This window comes from Triturus cristatus, chromosome 3_1 (genome assembly GCF_964204655.1).
Source record: "Triturus cristatus chromosome 3_1, aTriCri1.1, whole genome shotgun sequence".
NCBI lineage: Eukaryota > Metazoa > Chordata > Amphibia > Caudata > Salamandridae > Triturus > Triturus cristatus.
Genome location: NC_140583.1, coordinates 620,649,323 through 620,665,098, shown reverse-complemented (window position 1 = coordinate 620,665,098; position 15,776 = coordinate 620,649,323). Strand labels below are relative to the sequence as shown.

Sequence of the window (15,776 nt, the reverse complement as noted above, 5' to 3'; positions counted from 1 at the left end):
GATTAGACTACTGGTTAGCTGCCCGGGAGGTCAGCAGCTGGACAGAATCGGTGGAACATTTACCGAAGAATTTATCAGACCATGCTCCTATTCAATTAGTGCTATCACTCCCCTACACACACAACAAATCATGTGGTGCTTCCCAGATACTGTACTGCTGGACCTAGTGTTGAAGACTGAGATCTGTCAGGCCATTATAGAATTTTCGATTATAATATGGGTACAGTGTGGAATGTGCATACACTACAGGAGGCCTTCAAAGTAACCTTACGCGGGAGCTTTACAGGTGAATTCTATAAGGAATTTATTTGGAGACCTGTTAGCTTCACATCTTCTTGAATTGTATGCAGAGGCCTACAAGGACGATGTACTCTCCCCACCTCCTTACGGGAAGCACTGTTGATAATGCTACTTAAACAAGGTAAACAGCCGGAACACTGAGTCCTATAGACCATTGCCACCGATTAATACAGATGTCAAAATTCTAGCAAAAACACTTGCCACTAGATTACAACTCCTATTAGAATCTCTGATCTTACCAGACCAATCGGGTTTTATTCCCACCCACTCTACAACACAAAATATACGTACCATCTTTGCACTCTTTCACCAGCTTGATCCCAATCTTCATGCGGCTGTGGCAATGCTAGACGCTGCTAAAGCCTTCGAATTAATAGAATGGACGTTCATGTTTGCTATTTTGCGGCGAATGGGAATACCCCACTCCTTTGTTAAATGGGTTCAGCTTCTTTATACTGAACCAGTCACAAGACTCCGTATTAAAGGTAACCTGACCTCTCCTTTGCTTATTCAGAGGGGGACACAATAGGGATGCCCTCTATAGCCGTTGTAACTCACTTTAGCCCTTGAGCCTTTGGCGTGTCGAATAAGACGACACCATGCTGACTCAGCACTGCGATTAGGCCTACGACCTATCAGCACATCTCTTTATGCCGATGATATGGTTCTTTATATAAGTGACCCTGCAGTTCATTTAACACCCTTGATCAGGCAATACATATGCTTTGAACGATATGCTGGCCTGAGTATAAACTGGTCTAAACCAGTAGTCATTCCCCTAACACAATGTACCCAACCACCTTCATTGGAATTCCCACTGATGTGGGACACTAGTCCAGTAAAATATTTGGGTCCAAAGTGATCTGGAAGTAGTTATAAGAGAATTACGGGAGAGCGATTTCTAAATTAGAAGACTAAATAGCCAGATGGACCCAACTGCCACCATCTCAGGCTGATCGAATAGCAATCCCAAAAATTGTGATATTGCCACATTTTTTGTATTTATCAATATCCCTATCACACTGTCCCTATTTTTTTTTTATACCTTGCACACCCACCTGATTACACTCACGTGGGCTGGCAAACAGGCAAGGATCAAATGGAAACACTTACATTGCCATATGCCCAAGGGGGCTTTGGAGTTCCTGATTTTCATTGATTAACAATTTTTGGGCTGAGATCACAAATGCTTTAGAGATCATGATATCAGAAGCTATTCCTAACAGCCCCCCCCCCCAACGTTGCTTTTTAGACTTTGTAAAACAGATACAACCGACCAATCGTAGGTTTGTAGCGGTAGCTTTGCTACTTGCCAAAAGGAGAGTAGCTATTAAATGGGGAAACAAGCGAGCTCTCAGATTACAACACTGGGTGAAAGACACAGTATTCTGTAAGGAGCAACTATATGCAGAGGAATTGCCTGTGTCCTTGAGCCCCAAAAGAGATATGAATATATATATATGAATATATATATATATATAATATATATATTATATATATATATGATAGCCTATTGACTTTCTATACATCTCTGCCTTCCAAAATGTAAGACACTGTGTAAAAAAGAAGTCACTTTGAAAAATGTCCTATAGTTCACATGTTAGTATGGGTACCCACAATGTGCAAATAACTACAGCTTCTAAACTCTATATTTTGTTCCTATTTCGGCGGTTTAATTAGGTGGGCGGGGCCGCGTCGGCCAACGGACATGCGCAGCACTACGGACGTAATGCTCGTGACGGCCGTTGACCGACAAAAGCAGCGAAGGGGTTAAAAAAAATCTGCCATAGTTAGAAGTTGTTACAGGTGAAAATGTTAGCACAAACGGCTGTTGTTTTCAACTCAATTTCAATATCTTTTTATTTCAAGTGTTAGTTTCTATAGGAAAACCTTCAAGGATCTACGCAAATGACCCCTTGCTAAATTCAAGAATTGTGTCTACCTTTCTAACATGTATTGCTTTCTGGGATCCATTATTGCTTTCACACCCATTTCTACCACTATCTGAAAGCAAGTTGAAAGCACAATAAATAGTAAAAATAGTCTCTGTCCCAGTAAAATGCCAAAACTGTGTAGAAAATGTTGGTTTCTGAAAAAAGTCTGCCTGCCCCTGAAAGCTGTGGAGATGGTGCTTTCAGCACCACAAACCCTTTGTTGATAATATTTGCAAATACCAGATGCTTTTTTCTGCAGCACTTCCATGGGAATCCAGAAACCCTGGGTACCTTTAAAATCCTAAGGATGTTGGAAGAAAAGGACGCACATTTGGCATGGATACCTTATGTTGACAAAAAGTTACAGGGGCCTAAGCGCGAACTACCCCAAAAAGACTAAAAAATGTTGTAACCCAGTTGTTATGGATTTTAATTGAATCGTGACAGTGTCTTCCTAGTTGACTGTAATTGTACCATATTTTTAACTATGTTTGCAATGACAGACACGGGATAACCCCATATTTTGGTCCCAGTTGCTGTGGAGTTGAACAGATGTCGGCTAAAACCCGAGGAAGGGTTGATCAGGTGATTGCAAAATCCCCATAGCAATCATGGCACCAGAAGCTCCAAAAGTGGTGCAAACTCCTGCCAATGCCGATTAAAAGGACTTACTTACATTTCTTTATAGGAAATCAAAGAAGCACAACAAATAAGTTATGTAATGGAGTCATCATAATCCCTTTGTGACTCCCTCTATAACAAACACTCCATTAGTCCACACTGAGCAGTTCGCCACAGAAGCACAAATGGAGAAAAGGAGGTAAAAAACAATAACAGCAGGAACTGATCTGCAGTTTTTTAGAGTACAAGAAGAACCTATTGTGCTATAACTAGTTCATTCTAGTGTCTTGATCTAATGCATCAAGTAGTCTATTCTAGGGTCTAGCTTCACATCTCGAGTTCTACATCTTCGGTTGCCAAAAATTCCAGATACTCAAGTGAGAGGACACCAGATCATATTTTTCAGGGATCTTCTGAATTTTGAGCACCAACCTCCAATATTTCAGGACTCTGCCTTTGCAGTTCGCAGATGCCAAACAGACTATCCTAAGCAATGTGGTTTAAGCCAATCAAAGCTATTCTTCACACCAGACTCATCTCATCAAAAAAATACATTTGACCACATTGCATTAATCTAGAGAGCTACAATGTACCTCGAGAGACCAGGATAAGATTTTATATCTGCTGTCTCACGCACAGCCATTCAAAATGAAAGGAGTAACCTGAATACCAAGCACTGACAAGCGATGCCAGCACTAAATGAGGGCAAGGCATGTTCCTTTCATAAGCCTCAGCACCAACTCTCATGCTTCTTTACTCATTCCTTTGAAAAGAGGTAATTAGTCCAGCTGTAGATTTAGATTTCTTTAAATCTGGTACCACTGTTCTGGTCACAGGTGAACACAGAAAAGGCAATATTACAAGATGCTAGCTAAAACATAGGCCCAAATAGGGAACGCACAAATATACACTGTGCAAGGTAAACAAACATAACACATGAGGTAAATGAATGACAATGTCTTGAATGGATAGTAATGGAAAAGCAAATACAAGGACTTTTTAGCAGATGTAACCTCAGTATGGGCATGGATGACATTAATAGAGGCTTGGCTTAAGCGCCAGATTCTTAGACCACAATGTAGTTCTCTTTCTCCAGCAACCAGAGTCCATGAGGAATCTGGATTGAACACTTAACAGACAGTCAGAGTCTCTCTCTCTCTCTCTGAGTGTGTGTGTGTGTGTGTGTATTGGCAGGGTGTGGGATAGGTCTGGGTGCCATAGGTTTTGATAGCGATAACTACCCAAGCTTTTAAAAATAAAAGTTATTCCTGAAACTTGTGGACATACACCCCATCATTCTTTTCCTTCTACAGCAGTATAGACAAGATGGATGAGAAACTAAAGGAGAAGATTCCATAGCAGGTCTAAAAGGGATGAGCACCAAGAAGCTGTACAATCAGGGAACAAGATGATAGAAAAAAGGGTTTATGAGAGTTTGGGGGTGATAGGAATTCCCCCACTTCAGTATACACAAGTTTGCCATATGCTCTATTGTCGCCACCAAAATCTCACACATGAAGCACTCACTGAACCAAAAAACTGCACAGTTCCCATCACATCACTTTTTCAGTGTACCGCTTTGAGTGCACCCAAAATCTAGTCCCTCTTTCCAATATTACAGGAGGCAAATGTGTATCTGCCATTCCTCCAATACTGTGCAGCTATTTTGTTCAGGGAGTGCTTTATGGGTGAGATTCTGGTGGCGAGAATGGAGCATACAGCAAACTTCACAGAAGCTTTGATTGTCATCTACAGATCAAGGAGCGGCATGGTTTGTCAATCCTGGCTTGCTTTAACTGTTTTTGTTACAATACGATGAAAAAGCCGCACACAGATATAATGGTCAACAGGGTTCAGAACTCAGTCTGAGAGATTCTTTACCTGTCAGTCATATCACTAAGTGACTACCGGTAGATGTGACAGCTCTTCCACCAATGTCTTAACCACAATAGGGGGTGTCAGTACTTGCAACACTCCTTAACCTATCTATCCTTGGCTTAAGGTTGTCCCGTAGACACTATGAAATTGCCTTTTGGATAGGCCTTCTAAACTAACATCTGTGAAGCTTTTTTTCCCCAGCCAACAACTTTTCTTTTGCATTTTAATTGGTTTATTTGATCTCACTGTACATTTATGTGACCACGTATAAAGACTATGGCCCTTCATCCAGGGTGATAGAAAATACACATCAATAGGATTACATTTAGTTCTTGTCAAAGAAAAACAACACTGACCAAAATCCAATATGAATAAATGCAGTATTTTCTTTCCCGTGGAAATATGATATCTGTGTACTCAATTTAATCTTTTATACTATAAATGATACTTTGGGGAGTGGAGGAGTCAACACTGCAGTGTTCATATCATTCAATATAAAAAACGGTGCAAATGATACACCACCTTTCTTGGGCAAAGAGAGTAAACTCCTCTGTTGCTGGCTGTATAGAGATGGTCTGTCAAGGCACCAGTCTTTAAACAGGTTGATCCCCAGCACAAAGGTGTAGAAAAGAGGTTGCTCTGTCCTGCAACGAGCACCACAACAAATGGCAATAAGACCACTGTTTAGGATCTGCAAAAGGATATCTGCTTCCAACAAGCACATCAGTCTGTCTGTCCAACAGCAGCTGCCCACGCGTCACTGGTCGGAAGGCTGGGTAGGACCCAGCCAGGAGGAATGCAGGTTCCACCAGGATGGTCTGCAGGTACACGGTACTGGTCCCATTCGTTCCTTCAAAGAGAAAACATTACGTCAGTATTACAACACAAGACATGTGATTATTACATCAAGAGGACTCACTGTTGCTAAGATCTAGGCAGTATACCAGCCCCACATTCAGCAACCTCAGAAACAATCACGTCAGTAAATGCCTGGCTTAAAATGCCATGGCTATTATACTAGCTTAACAAGTTCTACTAGAAAAGAAATACACTATATCCTGGCATATATTGTTTCAATTTAAAACACGTTATCACATATAAATATCTTTTACAGAAGTTTACAGAAGCATCCAATGAAGTGGAAGGGGACTAAGGTGACCCAACGACCCAGAAAAGGGAAGGGGAGAAGCAGTTCTATGGGGACCGAGGACTGGGTGGGAGGAAAGGATAAACCTCAATAAGAATAGAGCTGAAACTCCAAGGACAGAGATATGGAGAGCAACAGGAGCTTCTAGGGGAGGAAAAAGCAACGGATTGAAAGGTGTGGGGAAAAAAGGATCCAAGGGGAAAGAGCAGGGAAGATAGGAAGCAATTAATAGATAAGATGAAAAGAAAGCAAATAACTGAAGCTTTGGTTATCCTGAATCATTTGTTATTCCTGCACTTACAAGTGCTCACCATGTAATACATCCACAGAACCTTGTTACACCCTAGGCTACAATGCACTGCTTAGAAATGCCCATCCACCTGTTACCCGAAGAAGTATCTGAAAGGACTAAATCTGAAAGTAGATTTAATGGGAAAAGATACAGATACAGGAGAAGGCAACTTTCAGCAATTGCAATGCAGTCCAGAATTCCCAGAACATTCCACGTGATACAAAGCAGAATGATTGGAAAGTGCACAACACAATTCCTCTGTTTATAGGAAACAATGGCATTGGAAGCAATCATAATATCATCATCAATGATTGTTTATTCAGAAAGTCACTCCATCATAAGTCAATCTTAAGGCACATACCAAGATACCGTTACAGAATATATCTTGTCTATAATAAAATACAGTACTAAAATATCAACACAATTTCCTGCCTCTAGAATAAAGGAAAAATTATGAAAGATGTGCCACATTTGACTGACAATGCCAGAAAAACAGAGACATGATGCAAAACACAGTCCTACAACACCAAATGGAAACCCAAACAATGTGGGTCTGCAGTTCAGTCTAAGAGCCAGGTCTTGAGGTCCTTCCTGAATTGCAACAGTGATGGTGATTGCCTGAGATGCAGAGGATCTTCCTCCAGCCGTGGTCTTGCAGATCCGTGGGATGGCGGCCAGGGCCAGTTGGGCGGTGCGGAGAGGTCTGGTGGGAGTGTAGAAGGCGAGGCAGTGGTTGAGGTATGCAGGTCCGGCGTTGTGGAGGGCTTTGTAGGCTTGCATGAGGAGCTTGAATGTGATTCTTATATTGCCAGGTAGATGTTATTTTTGGGAGTTTCTGGATGGTGCTGGTGTAGAGCAGAGTGCCGTAGTCAAGTCTGCTGCCGACGAGCACATGGGTTCGGTTAGGATCCACTTGAAGATCTTACAAAGAAGGCAGAGCGTGTGGAAGCAGGACGATGAAACTGCGTTGATTTGGTTGTTCATAGAGAGCAAGGAATCCAGGAGGATGCGGTGGTTTCCTGCGTGGTCTGTGGGAAGCGCTGCTGGCCACCAAGAGTCATTCCAGGTGGAGGGGGAGGGGGAGGAGCCCAGGATGAGGAATTTGGTGTCGTCCGAGTTAAACTTGAGGCAGCTATCCTTCATCCAAGTGGTGACTGCCATAATCCCGTTGTGGAAGTTGCTCTTGGTGGCTGTGGGTTCGTCTGTGAGGGAGAGAATCAGTTGGGTGTCGTTGGCGTAGGAGGCGATGTGGAGTCCTTGGCATCTGACGATGGCTTTAAGCAGGCAGGTGGGAATTTGTACCACCTTCTCGAAGTGCCATACATTTGTACCACCTTCTCCAAGTGCCATACATTTTCTTCGGACACCTCCACATCCCTACCAACTGGTTTACATCTGCAAAAGCCTGGAGAAATTATTCTGTCCCTTCTTGATTTCTATAGCAACTTGGCCAATGCCCAGGATACCTGGCTTAATGCATTTCTTCTAACATCGCCACCCAATCATTTCATCACAATACAGCACTGCTTCTGCGTAGGATATACATTTTTTCCCCCTAAATCAACTTATACAAGGTTATTTCAGTAGCCACATGTGCTGTTGGACAATATACCCATATCAGTTTCTTTACAGCTGCTCTCCTGTCTCATACAACATGCAACGCTAATTATAATTCTTTCTGTAACACCCTGTTACACCTCTTCACCAATCCACTGCTCTGTGGGTAATACTTGCCTGGATGTAAGATACACATGTAAGATTAGTACATAACACACCAAGAGCAAGTGAGTCGAACGCCCGCACCACCGAAGCCCTGAAGTGCATCCTTCTCAACGTGCGCTCCCTGCACAGACACGCTGTAGAGGTCTGGGACCTCCTCGTCACACTCTCACCAGAGGTCGCCTTCTTCACAGAAACCTGAACAAACGCCGCCACCGCCATTACAGACGGCTACAAGATACAGTGGAAGGACTGCCCCCACCACCCAGGGGGAGGACTTGCCATCGCACACAAGAGCTCCCTCCACCTCTCCACCTCCAGCACAAGCGACACCCTCTTCAACACCGAACACCTCCACTTCCAGATCCAGACCAGCCCCAGAACCACACTTTGCGGCACCCTCTCCTACAGACCCCCAGGGACCCGTGCTGCTTTCGCCACCGCCATTGCTGACCTCATCGCACCCCACGCCATCGCCTCCACGGACTACATACTCATTAGAGATCTGAACTTCCACCTCGACTACCACAGTGACCCTGACTCCACCACTCTTCTGAACAAGCTCGGACTAAAGCAGCTCGTCACCACCCCCCACCCACAATGCCGGACACACCCTCGACCCCATCTTCGCAGGAGGGACCAACACCCACTTTAGCCACACCTCGCAGCCCCTCTGGACAGACCACCAATGCGTACACTTCTCCTTCAGCACCACCACCGCACACAAGCTCGCCCGGAGCGAAGAAATTGGAACTAGGTCACAGGGGAGGCCAACTCCAACCTCATTCACGAACCCCCATCCACCACGACCAACGCCAACACTGCAGCCACGGAACTACACTGCTGGATCACCAGCTGCGCAGACAAGCTCACACCCCTACGGTATTCCGAAAGACAATGCCCCTGAAAGGCCGCCTGGTTCACCACTGACTTCCAAGAAGCCAGACGATCATGCAGAGTCTCAAGAAACGATGGAGAAACAGCAAAACCACCGAAGACCAGACCACCTACAAGCACCCCATTACAGAATTCCACCATCTCATAAGGGCCACCAAGAGGACCTCCGTCCAAGAAAAAATCTTCGCCAACACCAGCAACTCAAAGGAGCTCTTCAGCATCACCCAGCAGTTCACCAAACCCCCCTGCGCAGCCACAGACATCACACCGTCCCAGGATCTCTGCAACAAACTCGGCTCCTACTTCCACCCGAAAATCAAATCCCTTTATGACAACTTCAGCTAACATAATCCAGAAATCACCCTCCCCTTCAGCAACGGCAGCCAGCCCACCATCACCACCTGGACACCGGTCACCACCGAAGACACCACCACGATCATGAAAAGCACCCACTATTGTGCCCTCACGAACCTCTGCTCACCTCACATCTTCCACAGAGCCGCAGCCACTGCGCCCGAACTATGCCACACCATCACCACCACCTTAGAATCCGGCGTCTTACCCAACAACTGGAAGCAGGCTGAGGTCAAGCCCCTCCTCAAGAAACCCTCAGCTGACCCGACGGACCTGGGAAACTACCGGCCCATCTCTCTCCTTCCCTTCGCAGCCAAAGTCCCAGAGAAATTCGTCAATGCCCAGCTGACCACCTTCATAGAAGAGAACACCATCCTGGACTCCTCAGAGTCCGGATTCCGCAGCAATTACAGCACCGAGACTGCCCTCCTCGCCGCAACCGATGAAATCTGCGTGCTACTCGACCAAGGCCACACCGCGGCCCTCATCCTGCTAGACCTCTCCGCAGCCTTCGACACCATCTCCCACCGCACTCTTGCAGCCAGACTCAACGACGCGGGCATACGGGGAAACGTCATCAACTTGATCCGCTCCTTTCCCGCCGGCAGAACCCAAAGGATCAGACTCCTCTCCGAACCCACAGAGATCAACTGCAGAGTACCCCAAGGATCATTGCTCAGCCCCACGCTCTTCAACATCTACATGGCCCCCCTCGCCTCCATCGTCCGAGAGCATGGGCTCAGCATAGTATCCTACACCGACGACACCGAGCTCATCCTCTCAGTCATGGAGAACCCCAAACACATCAGACTCTGCTTCCAGGAAGGGATGTAAGATGTTGCAGCCTGGATGAGCAACAGCTTCCTAAAGCTCAACTCCGAGAAGACAGAGGTCCTCGTCCTTGGACCCTCCCTCACCGCTTGGGACAACACCTGGAGGCCCTCTGCCCTCGGAAACCCACCCACCACGACGGACCATGTCCGGAACCTCAGCATCATCCTAGACTCCTCCCTCTCCATGACTCGGAAGATCAATGCTGTCACCTCCACCTGTTTTAACTCCCTCCGCAAGACCTTCAAGTGAATCCCCCCTGAAGCCAGAAAGACCATCACCCACGCGCTCATAACTAGCAGGCTGGACTACGGAAATGTCCTCTGCACTGGAATCAAAAAATCCCTGCTACACAAACTCCAGACCATCCAGAACACCGCAGCCAGACTCGTCCTCGGCACCCCACGACATGAGCACATGACCCGACATCTGCGAGACCTCCACTGGCGCCCCGTCAAGAAGAGAGTAACCTTCAAGCTACTCACCCATGCCTACAAATCCCTCCACATCAGACCCAAATGCCTCATCGAAAGAATCTCTTTCCAAGTACCCAAAAGAAACGTTCGCTCCGCCGACCTCGCCCTAGCAGAGACCCCACGCATTCGCAGAACCAGAGCAGGCGTAAGGGCCTTCTCCTACGTCGCATCCAGGGCCTGGGACGAGCTCACAGCCAACATCAGGAGCTCCCCCTACCCTGCAAACCTTCAGGAAAAGCCTCAAAACCTGGCTTTTCGACTGACCCAAAGCTGCACCTCCCCACCCCCACCCCCAGCGCCTTAAGACCCTCACGGGTGAATAGCGCGCTTTAAAAGCCCCTGATTATTCGAATGATTGTCACAGTGTGCGAAAGCCGAACACTAGCAGTTGGATCATTCACAGCCGAACACGGTGCCATATGGATAGATGTCTTTTCCCACGACATTGGTATAAAACCTTGTCCGTTTACTTACCAGTAACTGCCAGAATTTTGAGCCTATTGCGGCTACTAGAGCCCTTGTGGAATACTGGTGTATCACTTGTTACGACGTATCTGCTTTAAAGTCTGGCTAGACACAAGATTTTACCCTGAGGAAGCCTGTAACTGGGTGAAACGTGTTGGCTGTATCTATCTATACTTGGTGAAGAAACAATTAATTAAAGAATCTCAGAATCAACCAAAAAGATTTCTTTGACTCACTTCCTCTTGATGTGTTATGTACTAATATTACATGTGTATCTTGTTTAATTAATGGCCTCTGGCAGGTGGCCATCAGAGGGGTGGGGGGGGGGGGGTGGAGAGCAACTGCTGCTCGAATCAAACAATAAGGACACTTCTGGTAGTGCGGCAAACGGGTCCACTAGCTGCCAATACTTGTTTAACTTGCTTGGATGTGTTGATTAACCAGAAAAACTACATCTCTCTGGAGACCAGCTGCACATCATTGTCAGTTACCAGGTCATCTGGAACTCCTTCCCACACAAACAAAATCTGGATTAAAAAAATGGGATCGACATGACCCACAAAATTCCCTTTCAGTAAATGTGAATGATGATGCTCAACGACCACGTGCTGTGTGGTTCTGAAATATTGAGAGCAATTTATTCCCAATGTTTTTCCGCGTCCTTAATAGGATATAAAATCTTTTTTTTTGCGACTTCTAGCTTTGAGCGCATGCCATACACTGATGAAAATCTTTGATTTCTTAATGGAATTCAAGCCACCAAAAGTTAATCATATGCTTTTTCCTTTCTCTAATTCCACAATGACCATCATGTGTTACACTGCGAATACTTCCAAACAATCCTTCAGGCACAGCTAATGCTTACATGTGCGGCAACACACCAGCATGCCATGATAATGCCACATCACTGCATGGCTTCTCCTCATCATTCCATTTCACTTTGCTTGGCCATCCATATTTTAACTTTCTCTACAGCCATTCATAGCAACACATCCTCATTTCTTATCCCTGTTGCCACCTTCTCTTTTCATCCCTACATGTACCATAACATACATGTCCTCCTTCTTCTTGTGTTCTACTGACACAACAGGCAATCTAGAGAAGCTGTCACAGTTTTACCCCCAGGCACATGCTTTGCACTGAAGACCTAACAAGCCTCTGTGTTGGTAGCCTGCCTCTTTAGCAGTAAACATATCCAGGAACAATTTATGGTCCAAACACAACAAATTCAGTTCCCCACACATCTGCAGCAAGTGAACTACCCACTAGAAGTTAAACACTTACTTCTCCATCAGGAAGTAACTGGCATCTGCACCCCTTAATTCCATTCAAACGCAAGCTACAGTTACTCCCCACCTTCCTTTCTCTTGCATAATTACTTCTTCCAGCCCTAAGTTGCTGGCATCCTCCGCTTTGTTTTAAGCCTTCATGTCAGATTTTTAAAGCATTTTCTTCACATTTCCTATCTCAGAAAAATGTTTATCAAGTTATGAAAAACTGGTGTTTTCTTGGCAACATCTGCAATGAACTTTGGGTAATGTTCTGCCAGTCCAAGGAAAGAGTGCAACTTATCCTTATTTCATGAACTTGGAACATCTTTAATTGTTTTTACAAGGCACTCTTAGCGGTTAGCCCTTCAGAGCTAATATGTTGCCCCAAATTATCAACACAAGCCACCTGCAGACTGCACTTATTTTCCTTTGTGATCGAACCTCTCTACATCAAAATGTATAGGATGTTATCAGCAATGACCTTCCCCATTATTTCCATGCGCAAGAGCTTCAGCTTGAAAATATGTTATGATATTGATGTTTTTTAACAACTGATGCACTGATATTTGGAATACAGCAGATGCGGAGGCTAACCTATAAGGTATTGGCTTAAACCTATATATACCCACTCTGTAATCTTCACTCAGTGGCATCTGGTGGTATGGGGAGGAGAGGGCTTTAGTTCAGAAAGCAGTTTCTTTCCTCAGTTTGGCTAACATCTTGTTAATGTCTGGCAAAGGGTGTCAGTCTACTCAAATGTTAGCGTTTACAATTCCAAGAACCACAGGCATTAAACATTTTCCATTGGCCTTCATTGCCAAAACCACAGGCGTTATCCACTTAGAAGCCTCTTGTTCCTCTATTATCTCGTACCTGCGCAGCCCATCTGGTTCTAGGTTAAGTTCCTCTCCCAGTGGATTATGTCAGGCAATCAAGAGCAAAAATAGAGTCTGGCAGAAATACCATGTTCTAAGTATAATTTACAAAATATCATCCTGTGTGGTGTAGATTTTCTATTAACTACTCCAGAGGGGCAAAAATTTTGTAAACGAAATTTAGAATGCAATATTTCTGTGAGATTACATTTTGATTACGTTATTTTGGCACCATACCTTTCCAGTGTCATTCATAGCCATTGCCCTTTGGGCACTTTAGGAATCACCCATTCTTGAGAAGCATCTTATGTTTAAAATATTTTAGGATTCCCTACATGTCATTAAACACTTCACATAGCTTTTCCATTCAATTCTTGTACACTTTCTACTTCTCTGAACCACCCACACTTAAAACCTGGATAGGGATGATTGGGGTCTATTTTAAATCCATTTGCTCTTTGCCATTGCCTACCTAACAAATATCCTCCATCCTTAGTAACGTATACTTTGGCCCTGGTTCCCACACCTTTAAACTCTGTTGGTTTAAAACAATCCTACAACATTAATGTTCTTCTATACATAGGTGATTTACAATGTGTCCTGTTCTTTCAGTAATGTATGCTTCATGGCATCTCTAATAATGCTGTACTATGATCTTGAACCAGCCATTACCCTTTAAGCACAATCTTCACTTCACATAAGGGAGCATCATATTTCACCCCTATTCCACATCATTGAAGAACAAACTAAGTGTCCTCTTCATTATACACATTTTCTACGCCATTCAGCCCTTTGTTTATGTTTGTTATGATCCTTTTGCCTTGCATATGCTGGCAAAATGGCCCTTATGTTTGTTTGAAAGACAGCTAGAAATTGGTGCCTATCAGTGGCACGATGAAATACAAACCCACATTCCCAGCAAACAGGAGCGCTTGGCAAATGTCTATCCTTGTTTCTTTATAGCCTTCCCCTTACGTGCAGTTGTCCCACTAAACTTACTCTTGTTTGTGGGGCGTGGTCTCGCCGGTGGCAAGATGGCTGCACCTTGAGTGAACTCTGTCGACCGGACGAGAATTATCCGGCATTATCCTGGACTTAGGCCTGCCAAAACGGCCTGAAACACCTGCCTGCGGTGCGAGTCACTCCGCAGCCCAATCCGATCTACTACCAAAAGCAGAGCTGCCCGGGAAAGTGATCGAGTGACGTCCTCTGCAGGACTCACCGGATCCGGCCGGCCACGTGGATGCGGAGGCTGGCTGGGTGGAGTGCTGAGGGGCCGACTGTGGCTTCGTTCCCGCCGGTTGGTGCCGGCCGCGCCTATCCTGCCTGTGCCGACACCCGCGGGGAGTCGAGCATGCCCCGGGGGGTCGATTATGCTGGCAACAAAATCCTAGATGAGGCCTCCTGATACAGGATCCTGCCTGGGCGTGGCGGATCTTACCCGCGCTAGGTGAGCGCTGCTACGAGCTGAACAACAGCCCCCTGCTATTCCTGAGCTGCGGCCGGAACGCCTATGCTGGTACAGGGTCCCTTCCTGACAGAGAGGTGCCTGGCTGCCTACCTAATGTCAAGGCATAGGGTCCCTTCCAGACGGTGAGGAGCCTGGCTGCCTGCCTAATGTCATTTTCGGCCTGCCTATCTAGTGCGACTTTGCTGCCTAACATGTAGCGCTGATGCTGTGTGGCCTGGATAGGAGATCTCTGGCCCGAATTGAAACGGCGACGTGCTGGCCTCTGGGGAGATCCCTGTGTCTGCTGCTAGGGGGACAACAATGACCTGCCTGCAGCCGGCCATTCTGATGTCCCCCCCCCAACCACCCAGCTCGTACTGGCGCTGCATGGCCTTGAGGTGAGCTGCTCAGCCTGCCTGTAATTTGCTGCTGGCGGCGTGCTGTGGAGGTGCTCGGTTGCAGACGAGAGGAAATTTGCGGCCTTTATGCAGTATTTGACGCTGCTGCTCCCCCCCTGAATTGGCGTGACGCTACCTGCAGGGTGAGCGCTCTGGCCTGCCTAAAGTTTGCTCTGTACTGACTGCTGGGGTTTGCTGGTGAGTGCCTTGGGGGCCTTGGGAGCACCAACCTTCGATCCAGCTTGACGTTGGAGGAGTGCCGCAGCTGCCCTGGTACAGAGTGGAGATCTGATACATGCTTTGAACCCCGGAACAGCATCGCAGGCTAGTATTTGTGACTACACGTGGGGCTGCGCGCTGGGGGATGCCAAGATTTGACGAAAAGATGCGCCCGTGACAAAGATCGCCTTTCATTAAAGCAAAAACCGATTGTCCCTGCAACCTTCAGTTCCAGTGGTGTGCTCGGTGGCAGCCGCACCTGATAGCATCCCTGAGCATTACAACTGTTGGTTGCACGAAGCGTGTGAAATTCACCTTCCTTTGGGGCTCTTCCTGGGGCTCCTACGGTGTTGTTTTTTGTGCGGTGCACCACCTGAACCACCCCAGGTCAGTGCCTCCACGCCTTGGTCGAGATGGGGAAAACTGATCAGAAGCAGACTAAATTGAACTTTGAAGGTAGATGCGCAGGCCGTGGCGGCGATGCGCAGCGGTATGCTAACGATCCGCCACACAAACAGAGGCTCCCACTGTACAGGACGAGGACATTAAAACCTTACCCCTGGAAGTCAAAAAAAGTCTGAAGACAATCGACTCTAAAATTGATCATCTGGCACTGCGCCTGGATCAGGTCAAACAACGCTTGGACTCC

General features: G+C 46.2%; 1 protein-coding gene across 1 annotated transcript in view; it reads right to left on the bottom strand.

The window, feature by feature from the left end:
- Positions 1 to 5,446: 5,446 nt before the first annotated feature.
- PDCD7 (programmed cell death 7) overlaps positions 5,447 to 15,776 on the bottom strand; it is a 154,910-nt gene continuing 144,580 nt past the window's right edge. Inside the window, exon 5 of the mRNA XM_085644565.1 lies at positions 5,447 to 5,583. Within this exon, the coding sequence (XP_085500691.1) occupies positions 5,457 to 5,583 (127 nt within the window). The 3' untranslated portion in view covers positions 5,447 to 5,456. The remainder of the gene's footprint in view (positions 5,584 to 15,776) is intronic.